The sequence below is a fragment of the Chelonia mydas genome, chromosome 14, assembly GCF_015237465.2.
Source record: "Chelonia mydas isolate rCheMyd1 chromosome 14, rCheMyd1.pri.v2, whole genome shotgun sequence".
In the NCBI taxonomy this organism is placed as follows: Eukaryota; Metazoa; Chordata; order Testudines; family Cheloniidae; genus Chelonia; species Chelonia mydas.
Genome location: NC_051254.2, coordinates 27,061,763 through 27,077,035, shown reverse-complemented (window position 1 = coordinate 27,077,035; position 15,273 = coordinate 27,061,763). Strand labels below are relative to the sequence as shown.

The 15,273-nt window shown below is 54.6% G+C and overlaps 1 protein-coding gene across 1 annotated transcript; it reads left to right on the top strand.

The window, feature by feature from the left end:
• Positions 1-2,724: 2,724 nt before the first annotated feature.
• On the top strand, positions 2,725-14,314 carry LOC119567759 (maestro heat-like repeat-containing protein family member 1). The gene is made up of 8 exons (XM_043528492.1): positions 2,725-2,799; positions 8,857-8,936; positions 9,376-9,481; positions 9,949-10,044; positions 10,797-10,901; positions 11,302-11,380; positions 11,676-11,770; positions 14,219-14,314. The coding sequence occupies exons 1-8, from the start codon at positions 2,725-2,727 to the stop codon at positions 14,312-14,314; spliced, it is 732 nt and encodes a 243-aa protein (XP_043384427.1).
• Positions 14,315-15,273: the final 959 nt, after the last annotated feature.

The following is a 15,273-nucleotide window of genomic DNA, read 5'->3' as shown; positions in this document are numbered from 1 at the left end:
GCTAGGAAAGGTGCTGAAGACACAATGGAAGAGGAAATCCTTTGGACTGGATTGAAATTATTCCAAAGGAAAGTGAATGAGAGAAAATGTCCAGCGTTATCCTCCTAGCGAAAGAAAAAAAATAAGGTTTTTAAGCATTAGAGCCAGCTGGTCAGAAACAATCTTTCTTCTCCAGTGATGTGAAGTTAAAGGACACGGAGAGGAAGAAAACCTCGACTCGGGTTGTTACTGGTGCTGAAGCAGAGAGGCCAGGACAAACACGGCTAGGGCCCAGGACTGACAATCAGCAGATGGGCCATTTTCTATTCCTGACTTTTTGACCATGAGCGAATCTCTTTGCTTCTGTGTCCCTCAGTTTCCACGACAATAAAATAAAGCTACTCAAGGTTCTGTTTTTTTGTCTCCTGTTTTTCAAGGCGGGACACTTAGATACATTTGGGGCCTGTCTACGCTACCGGTCTAGAGTGTCTTTGTAAGCTGATGACCCCCACATGTTGTTCAGAAGCTATGGATGACACAAGCTCCTACGTTTGTTCTGTGCTTAGCCCCTAGGGCACAGCTGGGCTGGGCGGCCTTTTCTCACTGTGCTGTGTGGAGCAGGTTATGGGCACGAGGGATATGAAGAGGCTCTCAAGGACTAATTCTTGAAAATAAATATCAAAGAACTGCAACCCAAATAAAAAATCACTGCTGCTAACATTGGTGGGTGATAAAATAGTAGCAGAGTGGTAATTAATGATGAGGAAAGGGCAGTGACACAGAGCAATCGGATCCCTTGATAAGCTGGAGCCATTCAAAGAAAACAAGTTTGAAAAGAACCAAATGAAGGGTCCTATAGCTAGCGACAAAGCATGCAGGCCACACCTACAGAGTGGGGAAGTGTATCCAGGAAAGCACTGACTGTGAAGAGGATTTAGGGGCCATGCTAGGCAAGCCATTCAACATGAGCACCCAGGGTGATGCTGTGGTGAACAGGGCTAAAGCCATCATTAGATGTATGAAAAGAGCAGTGAGGAGCATAGGGAGGTGAGACACCATGAGGAAGACTGATCATGGAATCCTGCATCCAGTTTTGGCGTCTACCTTTGAAAAAAGATTTGGAAATATTGGAGATGGGGCAGCAAAAAGCAATGAAACGTTTTGTGGGCTGGAGAAAAATGCCTGCGAATGAGCTATTGAAAGAGCTCAGCCTGTTTCGATGATAAAAAAGATCAGGAGGTGACGTCGTTGAAGTGACTTCATGGAGAGAAAATATCGGGTATGAAAGGGCTCATTAATAGGGCAGAGAAAAGCATAACAAGACCGAGTGGCTGGGAACTCAAAAGAGACCAATTCATATTAGAAAGAGGGCCCACATATTCAACCGTAAGGATGAATCACCAAAGGAAGAAACTAGAAAGGGAAGTGATGGGAATTCCCCACCTCTTGATGTCTTCTAATGAAGACTAGATGCCTTTCTGGAACGTGTGTAGTCAAAAACTAGCTACTATGCTCTACAGAAAGAATGTGATATGCAGGGGTTCAGATGACATGCTCTAATTGTCTCTTCTGTCCATAAAGTCTGCTAGTTTATGAAAAACTGAGCGTAGCATGGGGAGAAGCCTCTGATGTTTTACTTTGTTCGACTTGAGCCTACAATGAACGCTCTTTGCTTGGGGTGATCCAGGGGAAGCAGTTGAAACATCCAATGTGTCTGGACAGGGGCAGGACATCAGCACTGCAGGGGAGGGGTGGGTGTGGCAGTGACATGACAAGGGCCTTTGGCAGGACCTCAGCCTATTGGACAAAGGTGGTGGGGAGGCGATGATCTCACAGAGAGATCTTGACATCAGCCAGGCAGGACAGGGGTGCAGGACAGGGGCAAGCTCGGAGATCCCTGTGGCTTTGCTTCAGCACGTCTCCTTCTCGAGGTCTCTCCTGGAGGACTGAGAGAGCATTCACTTTCCCATTCGTGAGCGCAAGGAGGACCCTCTTTGGAGTTTTCTCCTTTTCTTGTCGTGGTTTTGCTCAAAAACAGACGTCCCTGTATAGAAGGTAAGAGCCTCGGAGAGGTTTGGAACCTGTTCAGTCTGATCCATCAGGTGCCGGCTGATTTTTAGGAAAGGAAAACACTAGATTGTGGGGGCAATATTTTATTTCCGACCTAGGACTTTGTCCCTTAGAATTACTGGGGACATTGGGGTTTCTCCTTTTTGTTTTCCCTTTTCCTGCCTCTCCCTCCTTTCTCGTCTTCTCTTGCATCTTTGTCCTTTTCCCCTGCTTTTCTTTCACCAACAGGACCTGTCTGTGCATGTGGAGTTGGGGGCGGAGGGGGGGCGGGGGGGTTGCACTCCAACTCTCATTGCGGGAGACCCTCCCAAAGACATGTGGCTGGAATGGTGCTCTAAGAGTGACTCCCTCCGGTGGTGGCCTGGGACATCTGGTGAGGACTCTCAGCTTTCTGCTTCTCAGAGTCTCAGTGCTGATTGGGGGAGCTTGGGGCTATTGTGAGGGAGGAGACTCAGGTCTTTGTTACCCTCTTTTAAGACCAAGGAAATAAGCCATAACCAAACATGTATTTGATTGCTCTTGACGCTTTTCTCCATTCATTGTCTTGGAGTAATTCACGATTCTCTCTCTAATGGGCTAGTTCTTCTAAAATACTTACTAAAGAACTAGGTTTTAATAAAGCCAAATGCAACCCCATACCTCCAGTAACAAAGGAGTCAGGTGGCACCCTACAGAATGGGGGACAATCCGCTGGAAAGCAGCGACCCTGAAAAGGATTTCGGGGCCATAGTGGACGAGCTGCTCAGCATGGTCTGTCAATGTGAAACTGTGGTAAAAAAGGTTAAAGCCATTCTTGGATGGATAGAGTAGTGAGAATGGAAAGGGAAGTGAAAGAGCATTGGTGAGACTGATGCTGGAATGTTGAATCCAGTTCTTGTGTCCACATTTTGAATATTATGTTAAAACAATTGGAGAGGGTACAGAAAAGATTCGTAATTGAGTGATGGGGATGATGCCTTCTAATGAGACATTGAGAAAGCTCAATCTGTTTAGTATACACAAAAGACAAATGAGAGGTGAGTTGCTTGAGTTCATGGAGAGAAAATGTTGAGTATAAAAGGGCTCTTTTATGTAGCACAGAAAGGCATGACAAGACCCCATGGATGGAAGTAGAAATCAGAAAAAGGATAATAACAGTAAGACCCGGATTTGTAAGAGGGTGATTCATCATTGGCACAAACTACCAAGAGAAATGATGGACTCTCCATCTCTTGATCTCTTCGAATAAAGACTAGATGCCTTTCTGGAAAACATCTGAGTAAAAGAAAAGCCCAGCTCTTCTGATATACAGGAGGCCTTAGGATACGCAGGGGATCAGATTAAATGCTCTAATGGTTGCTTCTGGCCATAAAGTCAACTAACTTGTGCAAACCTAATTGCGGCCTGGGGAAGAACCTCTGTGTTCTACTGTGTAGTCGGTGTCATCCCCACAAGGAAGAGTCATTGAGTGGGGTGATCCAGGGGAAGCGGCTGAAACATCCAGTGTGGCTGGAGAGGGGAAGGACATCAGCACTGCAGGGGAGGGGTGGGTGTGGCAGTGACATGACAAGGGCCTTTGGCAGGACCTCAGCCTATTGGACAAAGGTGGTGGGGAGGCGATGATCTCACAGAGAGATCTTGACATCAGCCAGGCAGGACAGGGATGCAGGACAGGGGCAACCTCGGAGATCCCTGTGGCTTTGCTTCAGCACGTCTCCTTCTCGAGGTCTCTCCTGGAGGACTGAGAGAGCATTCACTTTCCCATTCGTGAGCGCAAGGAGGACCCTCTTCGGAGTTTTCTCCTTTTCTTGTCGTGGTTTTGCTTGAAAACAGACGTCCCTGTATAGAAGGTAAGAGCCTCGGAGAGGTTTGGAACCTGTTCAGTCTGATCCATCAGGTGCCAGCTGATTTTTAGGAAAGGAAAACATTAGATTGTGGGGGCAGTATTTTATTTCCGACCTAGGACTTTGTCCCTTAGAATCACTGGGGACATTGGGGTTTCTTCTTTTTGTTTTCCCTTTTCCTCTGTCCCTCCTACCTTTCTCTTCTTGCTTCCTTTTTCCTTTTCCGCTGCTCTCCTCCCACCACCAGGAGCTCTGGGTGTGGAGCGGGGTCCGGGGGGGTTGTGGGAGGCCCTCACAGAGAGGTGAGACTGGATTAGTGCTCCGAGAGTGATCCCCTCGGTGGTGACCAGGGCCATTCTTTGGGCTATTTGATGAGAACCCTTAGCCTCCCACCCCTCAAAGTCTCAACCTTGATTGGCTGAGGAGGGGGCTATTGACAGGGAGGAAACTCTGGTCTTTGTTGTTCTCTTTTATGACCAAGCAAATAAGTCACAACCAGTTATATGTTTGACCAATGTGGATGCTGCTCTCCATTCATTGTCTCGGAGCAGTTCATGATCCTCTCGAACATTCCAGTTCTTCTGAAATAATTGCTGAATAATTACTCTGAACAATTGTTGGTCTGTAGCTCATTTGAGAGCAAATCTGCTACTGACTGGCTGCATCAGCTAAGACAAGTCCCTGCTCCTTTCTCAGCCTTCGTTTCTCCTTCTGTCAAGTACGAATAACAATCCTCTCCCACCTAGCTCGCGAAGGGTGGATGCTGGGGATCCACTGAAGAGTGTCACTTGGAGCAGTGCAGACCAGGCGGTGTCCTATCACACTGAGCCATATCCGATTATGACCTAATATTCAATTGGATTTGTATTTTATTCTTTTGAAATTGTGAAGAGCAGCAACTACTTAGCTCAGACTGAAGCATCTCATCTAATTTTCTAGATCATAGTTGGTTTCAGAGTAGCACCTTGTTAGTCGTATTTGCAAAAAGAACAGGAGGACTTGTGGCACCTTAGAGACTAACCAATTTATTTGAGCATAAGCTTTCGTGAGCTACAGATGCATCCGATGAAGTGAGCTGGAGCTCACGAAAGCTTATGCTCAAATAAATTCGTTAGTCTCCAAGGTGCCACAAGTACTCCTTTTTCTTTTTGCTAGATCATAGTGTCTCCCCTTTGTGTACGACGAGACAGTTGACTGCACTGTGACAAACAAGAGATGCTCTTGTTTTGGAAACAAATATTTTTGCAAAGAATTTTCATCCTACTTCTTATGATTTCAAGAAACAAAGTGGTTTTGTCTGAATGGATTTCTGACAGAAAACGGTTTCCATGAAATGTTCACACCTTATTTCCTGGGCTTTATCCCTGCCTCCGGGGGGTTGTTGTCAGAACAGGAGTCAGGACTGTTGTCTTCTCTTTCTGGCTCCGTCACCACTTTGCTGTGTGACACCTTGGGTAGGTCCAATGGGAATAGGGTCAATTCTCTAAGTCCAGGCAGCAGGGAGCCTGGGTGAGATAAGGGATGTTAAGGCCATCTGCGAAGGAGAAAGGGATGTTTCCAGGTGTTGAATGTCAAGAATTCTAAACTTTGCTGAAATGGCTAGTCTCGAGAAACAAGAACTAGTTGGGGCCAAACTTGAACCATTGTCTTTTTTAAAGTCCATTCAGGGATGTGAGTCCCAGAGAGCCATAGAGATGGGGAGCAACTTGCCCAAAGTCCCACAGATCAATAGGCAGCAATGGAAGCAGGAGTGACACTCTCTCTCAAAGGCAGGGGGACCAGACATTAGGGCCTGGTTGCAATTGTCAGCTGTGGGAGGGAGTGTGCGGCAGTGGTTAGTGAAGGGGTCCATCCATGGCTCTGACACTCAGTGTGACCCTGTGCTCGTAGCTGAGGCCCGTTTGCCATCAGTAGGGTTGGGGTCCCATCGCTACAGCCCAGTGGGTTTGGGAGGCTCCAGGAAGGTGTGTAAAGTGCTGGGATGTCAGGATCCTGGAGGCGCTGTCACCTCCGCCCTAGGGCAGTGTTCTGCACCCCCCTGCTGCTGGCTGAGTTTCTCCATCCCTTGGCAATAAGACAGACTCTTGTTTTCACAGCCAGTCGATCGCCCTCGTGTCATCACCCTGCCTGCTGGCTGGGCAGGGTAACTCCTGAGGTCACCACCCTCTCCAGCCTGCCTTGGGCTTGGAGAGTGAGGAGGAGGGCGTGGGACGTCTGCTGACCCTGAACATCCGCCATCCATCATCCCATCACTGAGAGCAAGTGAGTGGCATTCGGGTTCCTGGGCGGCTTCCCCTGTCTGTCTGGGGAGAGGCAGAAACGGGGAGAGACTATCTCCAAAGGGGGATTTCCTTTGCAAACAGCCCCCAAGAGCCCCTCCTTCTTATGCCAGGCAGGGGCTTCTCCAGAGCCATCTCCAGTGTGTTTGGAAATGTTCCAGCAATGGGGCTCCCAGCCCTTCCCTTGTGGGACACTGTTCCCCAGGCTGAGAGTCTCGGAGCTGGGCCAGACCCTGTGAGCTGCTGAGTCTGGAAATCAATGGGGAACGAGGAGGGCCCTGGTCTTCCTGTGCCTAGGATCTTTGTGACTTTGATGTGGGGAATGGTTTCCCAGGAGAAGTCCAGACTCCTGGGTTCTGTTCCTTCTCTAGCCTGGGTGGGAGAGTGGCCTGGGACGACAGGATGGGGCTGCTTGTCCAGAGGAACCGATGGTCTTTGGGACTGACCCCATTGCTGGAAAAGGATGAGACTTCCTGGATATTGCAGCAGCAGGGATTACGAGGGGGAAAGTTGGAAGCAGATCATGCAATAAGCTTCTGCTCGTGTGTGTAGATGGCACTCCCTCCACTCCTGTGGGGGCAGAGGGGGCGGCTGTGGTTGGAGCAGGAAGGAGGAGGGACAGAAAAGGCCCAGGAGTGAAAGGCTGCCTTGAGCCCAGACTCACCCCTGCTCCCCGCTCGGTTCCAGGATGGCCAGGCTCCTGCGGATGTTGCGGAGGAAGGCTCTGCAGGTGGCCCCAGAGCCTGAGGGAAGCAGCTGCCCCCTTCCCAAGGGGCAGAGCAAGCCCTGCGTCCCCGCTGGCGGGGAAGCAGCTCCCGTCCAGGCCAGACGGCGGAAGTGCCCGGCCTTCTGGAAAAGGAACCCGGCTCCCAGCGCAGGCGCCGAGCTGGGAGAGGCCCCGACCAGGCCCCACTGGAGCTGGCCCAGGCTGCGGTTTTGCAGACAGGACCCAGCCCAGGAGGGGTGCCGGGCAGGGTGGCTCTGGGGCTTGCTGTGTGGGCAGCAGCGGCCCCAGGAGCCCAGCCCTCGTTCCCATCAGGAGGCATCGCCCTGCCCGGTCTCTGAGGCCCTTCCAGCCCCCGCCGGCCAGGAGGGGGAAGGTCCCTGTCCCAGCACCGGCAGCTCAGCCTGGGACAGCGGCAGCACCTGGGCCTCTGGCAGCAGCCAGGCCGATGGAGGCCACTGCTTTGTTCCAGGTGAGGAGCCAGGCTGGGCTGAGGGAGGGGTGAGGACGGGATGTGAACACCCTGGGCCCAGATGCTCTCCCAGTGATATGGGGGGGGGGGTCCCCAGCCCAGGTGTCTGGCCTGAGCCACGCGAACCCCACGGACAGCAGCAGCCGTCACACAGCTGCCCCTTCCGCACGGGGACCTGGGGGTGGGGCATGAAGAGCTGCTGCCACTTTGGTCCTTGCTGCTCCGGGGCCGGGGGAATCGGCACCTCCCCTGGAGTCCTGGCCAGTGGACGGGGGGCTCTGCTCTGGGCTTCTGCAGCTGTTGGGGGTGAAGGCATCCCTGAGAGGGAGGTTTGGGGCCCGATCTGCCCTGGGTGCCTGAGGTGGGAAGGGGGGTCTTGAATCCTGCTCTGCCCACCACACCCCTGTCCTTCCCTCCCTGGTGCAGGGACCCCCCTGGATTCGGAGCAGGAGGAAGGGGTGGACATGGCCAAAGATGAAGCTGCTCTCAAGGTCATCCGAGAGCAGCTCCAGTGCAGAGATAAGGTACAAATGTTCCCCACCTGGGCTGGAACCAAGATTGCCCTGTCCCTTCCCAGCATCCCCACCCCGTGCCGAGGGTCTTGTCCCTCCTGATCCACCACCCCTAATGGGGCCCTTTTACATCCATGATGTGGGACCCCCAAGATGCGGGTGTTTGTCCCACAACAGCCGAGGTCGTCTCCCCCCACAGGCGCTGTCCCAGTTCCTAATCCTGCTTGTGTAAGAGTGGTGGGGGATTTGGACAATAGGCGGGTCCCCACAATCCCCCATTGAGGCCTGAGCCCTGAGCCCTGGAGCTGGTTTGGGTGGAGCAGGAAGGTCCCTAGCTAACAGGTTCTCTCTCGCTATACCCCACTCCTGGTGGGTACAGGATGAGGGGCAGCAGCTCCTGTTCCTTCAGGCCATCTACCCCGCATGTCTGGCTGCACAGGAGAGAGGGGAGGACACCCTGGAGCCGCGCTGCTGCAAGGCGGCTGTGGTGAAGAGGATTGTGGTGAGTGAGACACGCCATACGGCAGCTGGAGGGAGGAGAGAGACATGGGATTGGCAGGGGTATGGCCGGGCTCATGGGTGGGGGCTGGGTGGTGTTGGAGGGGGCAGCAGAGGACAAGGATTGCTGGGGCTGAAGACTTGGGAGAAGAGAAGGGAGAAATTGTGAGATTGGTCAGTAGTGGGCAGGGGGGGAATTGTGGGGCTGGAGGGCAGCTGAGAGTTGGGGACAAGGAATCACATGGTCCCAGCTCGGTCGTCGGGATGGGGCTGAATGAGGGCAGTTTTGACAGGGAGGAGGAGAGAAGAGGATTGGGAGTGAGCTGGGCAGGAATCCGGGAAGGGAGACAAGTCTGACGGGCAGGAAGGAATCGGAGGAGCGGGAGGTGGTGGGGGATCCTACTGGCCATGTGGGGCACTGGCTGTGTCATCTCCTCACTGGGAGGTGTCAGTCGGGCCTGAATCTCACACACTCCTTTGTCTCCTTCACGTCTCACAGGAGCTCATCGAGGAGCTTCCCGATGACTCGTCACCCAGCGCCGTCCTCGCCCACTCCCTGGCTGCAGTGGGCTACCTCTGGTACTGAGACAGCCCCACCCCCCCACCCCGCTGGCTCCCCTCACCCCAGTGCTGCTCAGGCCCAAGGCTGGGAGTCACCGTCACTGTCCCTCCCAGGTCACCTCCCAAGAGTGGCGCCTCTGGCAGAGATGGTGGGGTGGGAAGGTTCACTCTCTCCTGGCGGGGCTCTTCTTTTCACTCCCAAAACATGACAGGGGCCTTGGGGAGGGGCTCACTCCCGGGCTCCGATACAGGAGGGGCAGCTGGCTCCAGGGAACAGGAGCTATTCCTGTCCTGCCACTGTCTGTCTGGGACGCCTTGGCCTTGTCATTCCCTAGCTAAGTGCCTCAGTTTCCATTCTCGCCAGCCTGTGCCTCTATCCCTGTGGCTTGGTGTCCGTGTTGGAGACAGTCCCACCCCCGTACTGCACAGTCTAATACCAGCTCCTCTCTCTTGCCAGCACCATGAAACCTGCCCTGGAGCCAGCCCTAGAGACCCACCTCTTGCGAGCTGCCCTTCACTCCGTCTTCACCCTGGGCACGGAGAAGGACACCACCGGCATCCAGGTACCTCCTCCTCCTCCATCCTCCTCCTCTTCCAGAGTAGTCCTTGGTCCCTGCTCTCTTGATTTGCTGGAGCTCCAGCTTTAGGGGTGGGGTAGCAGAGATGGAACAAGCTGCAGGGTTGGATCCTTCCCTCCAGCAGGGAAGAGATTACCCCTCCCTTGGGGATTTCTTTCTTTCTTTCTTTCTTTCTTTCTTAAGCCGTGTTTTGCCCAGAAGCCCAGCTTCCATCCATAGCAACTTGGCTGTTTCATACTCTTCTGCCTACAAGGCCCTCTGCAGAGACCTGCTAAGCTCATGGATCAAAGGTCCAGGGGTCATCAATTCTTGCGAATTGCCTGCAGTGGGATGTGAAGGAGAGAGGCCGGGAGATGTGTTTGGGAGTTTCCCCAGTACTTCCCAGAGACCCCTCTTCCCATCCTGTGGCAGGTGTAGGCCCAGGCTCCCTAACTCTGACCCATGCTTTGCAGGCTCTGCACAAAGTCATCCCAGAGGTCCTGGATGCCATGCTGGGGAACCTGCTGGCAGAGTCCCCAGACACAGACAGGCTCCACTTCATCTTGGAGGTGAGCCCCATTTGACCTGAACTCTTTGGGGGACTGGTAAGGAGAGACTGGAAGATGCATTTTCTACTTTGTCCTCCTAGCTGGGTCCCCAGTGGGCCGTCCTTGGTTGGGGAGCTCAGTGCAATGCAGTGTCAGGTCCTTCCTTCTTGAGGGACAGAGGAAGGAGCTGGGACTCCAAGCCAGAGCTCTGCCTGGTTCTGCTGAGCACTAAGCACAGGGCTCCTGGCTGTCTTGGGGAGTGAGAGTCTGAAAACCCACCCTTCCCCCGCCCCTCCAACACACAGAGCCCATGAGATTTGGGAGATGGTTCTCAGAGAGAGGCACATACTCCTTCCTAGAGAAACAGGAGGAGCCCAGGGAATCAGCCCTTCCCTCTGATCTGCTCTGAAATTCCTGGGGGGATTGTGCTCTCAGTCACTCCCTACATCCCCCCAAGGATTTGCGTAGCAGGGAAGGGCCGAGGGTTCAGTCTCCTTTCTGGTGAACTGTTCAGGAATCAGGAGTTCTGGGAGGAGGGGACCAGCCCCGACCCCGAACATTGTCCCAGTCTAGAGAGACGCTGAGAAGTTGTGACCTGAAGGGTACAAGCTGCGTCCTGGGGGAAAGAATCCCCTTCTAAAGCTCTGCCATCAATGACTCAGATATTCCCCCCTGTGCAGAATGTCTCAGGCCCCTGGGGCTGGGGGCATGGGGCTCATTTGCAAAGCGGGAGCAGCTGGCCACTGAGTCTGACCTGCCTCCTTTCCCCACAGCATGTCAACCTCTGGGTCGTGTCCAGGGTGTCGCAGGAGCGCGCCAGGGCTATCAGGAGCAGCACAGCCCTGCTGAGATACACAGTCACCCTCCCTGAGTTTGACGTAAGTGAGCTCCGAGCCCAGCTTGCTGGCTCCCGGCGGAGGCGGGCTGGCTCCAGCGGGCTGCAGGATCTGCTGCTGCTGCCGGGGCTGTGGCTTAGGAGGGTTCTTCACGGGGAGGTAGAGTCAGAGCAGAACTGAGCTAGGGTTGAGTCAAGTTCTTTTTGTCCTGGTTCAGTGTTGTCCCTGGGCCTTTAAGGGGACCATGCTCCAGCCCCTGCTTGGCATCCCAAAGCAGCTGCGGGCTCCCTTGGCAGCAGAGCAAATGAAAGGTCGATCTCAAGCTCCTCTCCCCCAGCATCTCCTGCAGAGGGGCTAAGGGGAAGGAGCCCTCTGGCCCAGGGGGGACAGGGAGCTGACAGGAAAATGCTGATGGAGTCCCCTCTGCTCTCCCTTCCATTAGATCTCAGCCGAGTTCCCTCGGATGGGTCACCATGTGGCCCAGCTGGCTCTATTTGTCAGCGAGCCAGACAAGGAAATCAGCCGGCAGGCCAGGGAGGGGACTTACCGGCTCTACCAACTGCTGCTCCAACAGAGGGGTAAGGAACCCAGCTGGGACACGGAACCCAATAGGGGACTGAGAGTGACCACAGGTTGATAATGGGACCCCAGACCATTTCTCTCAGACTGATCCCAGCCGGAGGACAAGTCTCTCTCTGCCTCTGTTCTTCTCCACTCCACTGTGCAGCCACCAATGGGATTGGAAGGACACAGAAACTGCAACCAGAATGAGGAGAAAAGTCTCTCTCTCTCTCTCTCTCTCTCTCTCTCTTCCAGGCCTGACCATACATGATGCGGAAGATCTCTGGTGCTATGACTGGCACCAGGACAGCAGGCTATTGGGCTACAAGAACACAGCCAGAGTGGGGGAGGTAAGGGCACTGTGCCAGGGCATGACACAGCTCAGGGAGTGTGGCTGGCTGGGTTCCCTGCAGTGGATGCCTCCTGGAGACAGGTAAAGAGCCTGCTCCTTATTTCCAGCTCAGAGTTCCTCATCCAGCAGCCAATGGGACAGGCTGGTGCTAAAGGTCCCACATTGTTGCCTTGATTTGAGGAGACTCCCCCGTGGCTGAGTTAAGATAGGATTATGGCTCTGGGTGTCTCTCTGCTCCTTGTCCCCCTGGCTGATCCCCAAGTGTCTGAGAGGAGAGCACTGGGTCAGTCAGTCACGATTGCTTGATCAGACCCTTGTTTAATTCCCTGCACCCTCTAGAAGCAGAGAAAGGAGGTGGGCTTTGCCCAATTCCATTGGCGGCCAGGAAGCAGAATGCCCCAACCTGGGAACCGGGTAGGGGACATAGTGAGCTCCAGAGCCAATATGGACCACATGAGCCCGCCTCATGTCTCCAGACCTGGCCAGGGAATGGCAGAGTATCTGGACCTCAGCCACTGTTCCAAAGAAGCACATTGTCACTGAGCCAAGTTGCGGCTACTTGCTGCACAAGTAGAAAATCAAAGACAGCCCCCCTGCCTCCGTCTCACAACTGTGGTGAGAATATCCAAACTTTCGAACACACCGTAACACAGTGCCCCCAGACTGGAGTCAAAGGTGAAATGGGTGATTTCCACAACATCACACAGGAGGCCTTGGAATGGCTCCTGGTTCGACAAGGGCATCTGCAGAACGCTCCTCCACAGACGCCCCGTGAGAGAGACTGTGTGAGCTTGTCCCGCCTCCCACACGCTGAATTGCTGCAGCGGAAGAAAATTCTCCGAGGAGCGTCTGGGATGGGGATTGGGCCATGAGTCTCCTTGTCCTTGTCAGGCTGCAGGTTGGATTCCCCTTGAAGAAACCAAGGAGCTGCAGAGGCCATTCCCAGCAACTAGAGAAATCGCTTAGCTGGGGGAAGAGACCTTTGGTCTGTCAGCTCCAACCCCCTCCCCCCACAACAGCACACACAAACTCCTCTAGCCGCTGAGGTGCAGGAGATCTCTCCGCTGGAAGCAAGACAGGGTCCCCTGTCGTCTCTGTGCCCTGCACAGCAGAGTGGGCCTGCTCACACACATTAGAGATCCATTTCCAGCCCATCCTGGCCCCTGCCATAAATTGCCTTCCTGAAAGAGCCACTGGAGGCTTTGGTCCCTCAACATCTGCGACCTTTTAATAAAGGGGCTTCCCTGAGCCCTGGGACCCTGAAAGCCTCCTGGGGAATGAAGTGCCTTGGCCGCAGCAGCTCTCTTCCCTGCCCTTTGGGGCACTAGACGCCATTGTACTGCCAGGATTTGGAGGCTGGCTCTGGGCAATCAGCTCGAGCCTCATGTCCTCTTGGTTTTAGGTCTTTGGAAAATTCTTCTCTGTCGAGCAGAGAAGATCCTTCCTGCGGACAGCAGTGCTGGCCATCCACGACCCCCTGCTGCGTGTCAGCCAGGCTGGGCTGGTGCTCGTCTACTCCCTCCTGGGAGAAGCCCAGCAACTGATGGGGGACACGGTAAGCAGCTGTAATCGACTGAGGAGCTTGGGGTGGGGCCCAGGGCCTCATTCCCATCCTATCGCCATTCGTTGGCCTGGTAGCAAGGAGCCTAGTGGGGACTTCTGGACTTCATGGACTTCTGTTCTTAGGATGTGGTGCTCTGCTATCAGTCCTGGGAAGGACAGGAGAGTCCCCTAAGTGCCCTCTGGGAACCTTTCCTGCCCCACAGAGCTGCACCCATTTCCCCATGGCCTAGTGTCCATGTCACCCGAGCCACCATTGAGAGTTGCTCCCATCCCTGGCAGCCTGGGAGGCCAAGGACTGACTGGTGATGGCGACTGAGCAGGAAGGGCTGAGGCACATGGGCGTGGGAAGCTGGTCTTGCTGCTGGTAGGGCTGGACCCGCTCTCGAGAGATTGGGAGGATTCAGTCAGCAGGGGCTGCTGACCTGTCCCGTTCCCCAGGGCTGCCATCAGCTTTTGTCACTGGGGTGACTTGGAGAAAGGTCTCAACCTCTCCCCATCCCACTTCACTGCTGCCAGAATCCCTCCCGCCCCCCGCCATCCTTCTAGAGCGCCCTCTCTGCCCTACCTGGGTGGGGATGGAGGTGGGGGTGGAGGAGAGGGTTCTCCGAACTTGAGCGGTGTCCCCAGGTGGGTTGGAGGTGGAACAGCTGTCAGGGGCACTGATGGGGAGGTGGCAGGAGCTCACCCTCCAAGGAGGGGGGTTGGCACTGGAGGTCACGAGAGAGGACAGTAAGCCTCCATCCTGGGGGTCAGGAGGGTGAATCTACCACTCAGACATGAGCAGCTGCTGGGTGGAAATGATGGTGCTGGTTCCAGGTGCCCTTCATCCTCCCTGATTCCTGGGGAGTGTCTCAGTCTCTGCCATGTTCTCGTTCCCCTGCAGCACGAGGATGTCACAGCCAAGGTCATGGGCCAGCTACACATCATCCGGCACTTGCACCAGGTGCCCGAGGTGCTGCAAGGGCTGTGGCTCATCTGATGATCTTACAGGTTCCCCTCCCTGTTCAGCAAGTCCCGCTCCCTGCTGCAGGTACTGCTCTGTCTCACTGTAAATGGGGGGCTAGTGGAAGCGGAAATGGAGGCCCCTGGCGCTCACAGAAACTCTCTCCCCTCTCTGTGGAGCTGTGTCCTTCCCTCGGCCCCCCAAATTCCTTCCTCTGGGGCAGGAGCTCTTTCCCTCACACCCATACCCCTCCCCTCTTTCCTTGATCTCACCCCCATCCCATTCCCCGTGCTCCCAGGCAGAGATCTTCCTGCCCAATATGGCGCAGAAGGACCTTTGGGTCAGGGCTACAGACTGTCTGCCCAACTGAAGCTCAGGAAGCTCCACATTTGAGGAGGTGAGGATGGGACAGAGGCTCAGGGCTAGCTTCATCTCCTGCCCTTTATTCTTCCTTTGGCCCTTCTCTGGGCTCTCAGAGTCTGACATGAAGAGGCGCCTCCTCCCCCCATGTCTTCTAGGCCCTGGGGTGTGTGACAGCCTCCCAGATGGGTGCAGTCAGAAGCTGAACCACCTCAGGGAGCAGTGGGGACAGGTCCCTTGTCCTAGGAAACCAAGCAGAGGTAGTACTCGAAGAGGCTGAGAGGGGAGAGCCTGCTCCCTCATGGAGGTAAGAGCCATTGACTTCTTTGGGCATCTGGGTTTCTTGGGGGAGAAATGGGATCCCTGCTGCATAGCCTGGCTGGGAGCTTCCCCCATCCCTGGGACAGAGACATCTCCATCAATGTGCCACCCTTGTTTTTTTCCTAGCAAGAGGCTCCCCAGAGAACTCCTCAAACCTGTTCTCCTGGGAGGGTTTCTGGGAGGAGGCTCCCGTCCCTCAGTCTCCAACTCCATCATGCAGTCTCTTTCACCTAACATCTCCGCTCTCCAGCTACACTTCCCACAGCGGGACAAACGGACCTTCAGCTCCTAGAGAACAGACTCTGACCTCCTTC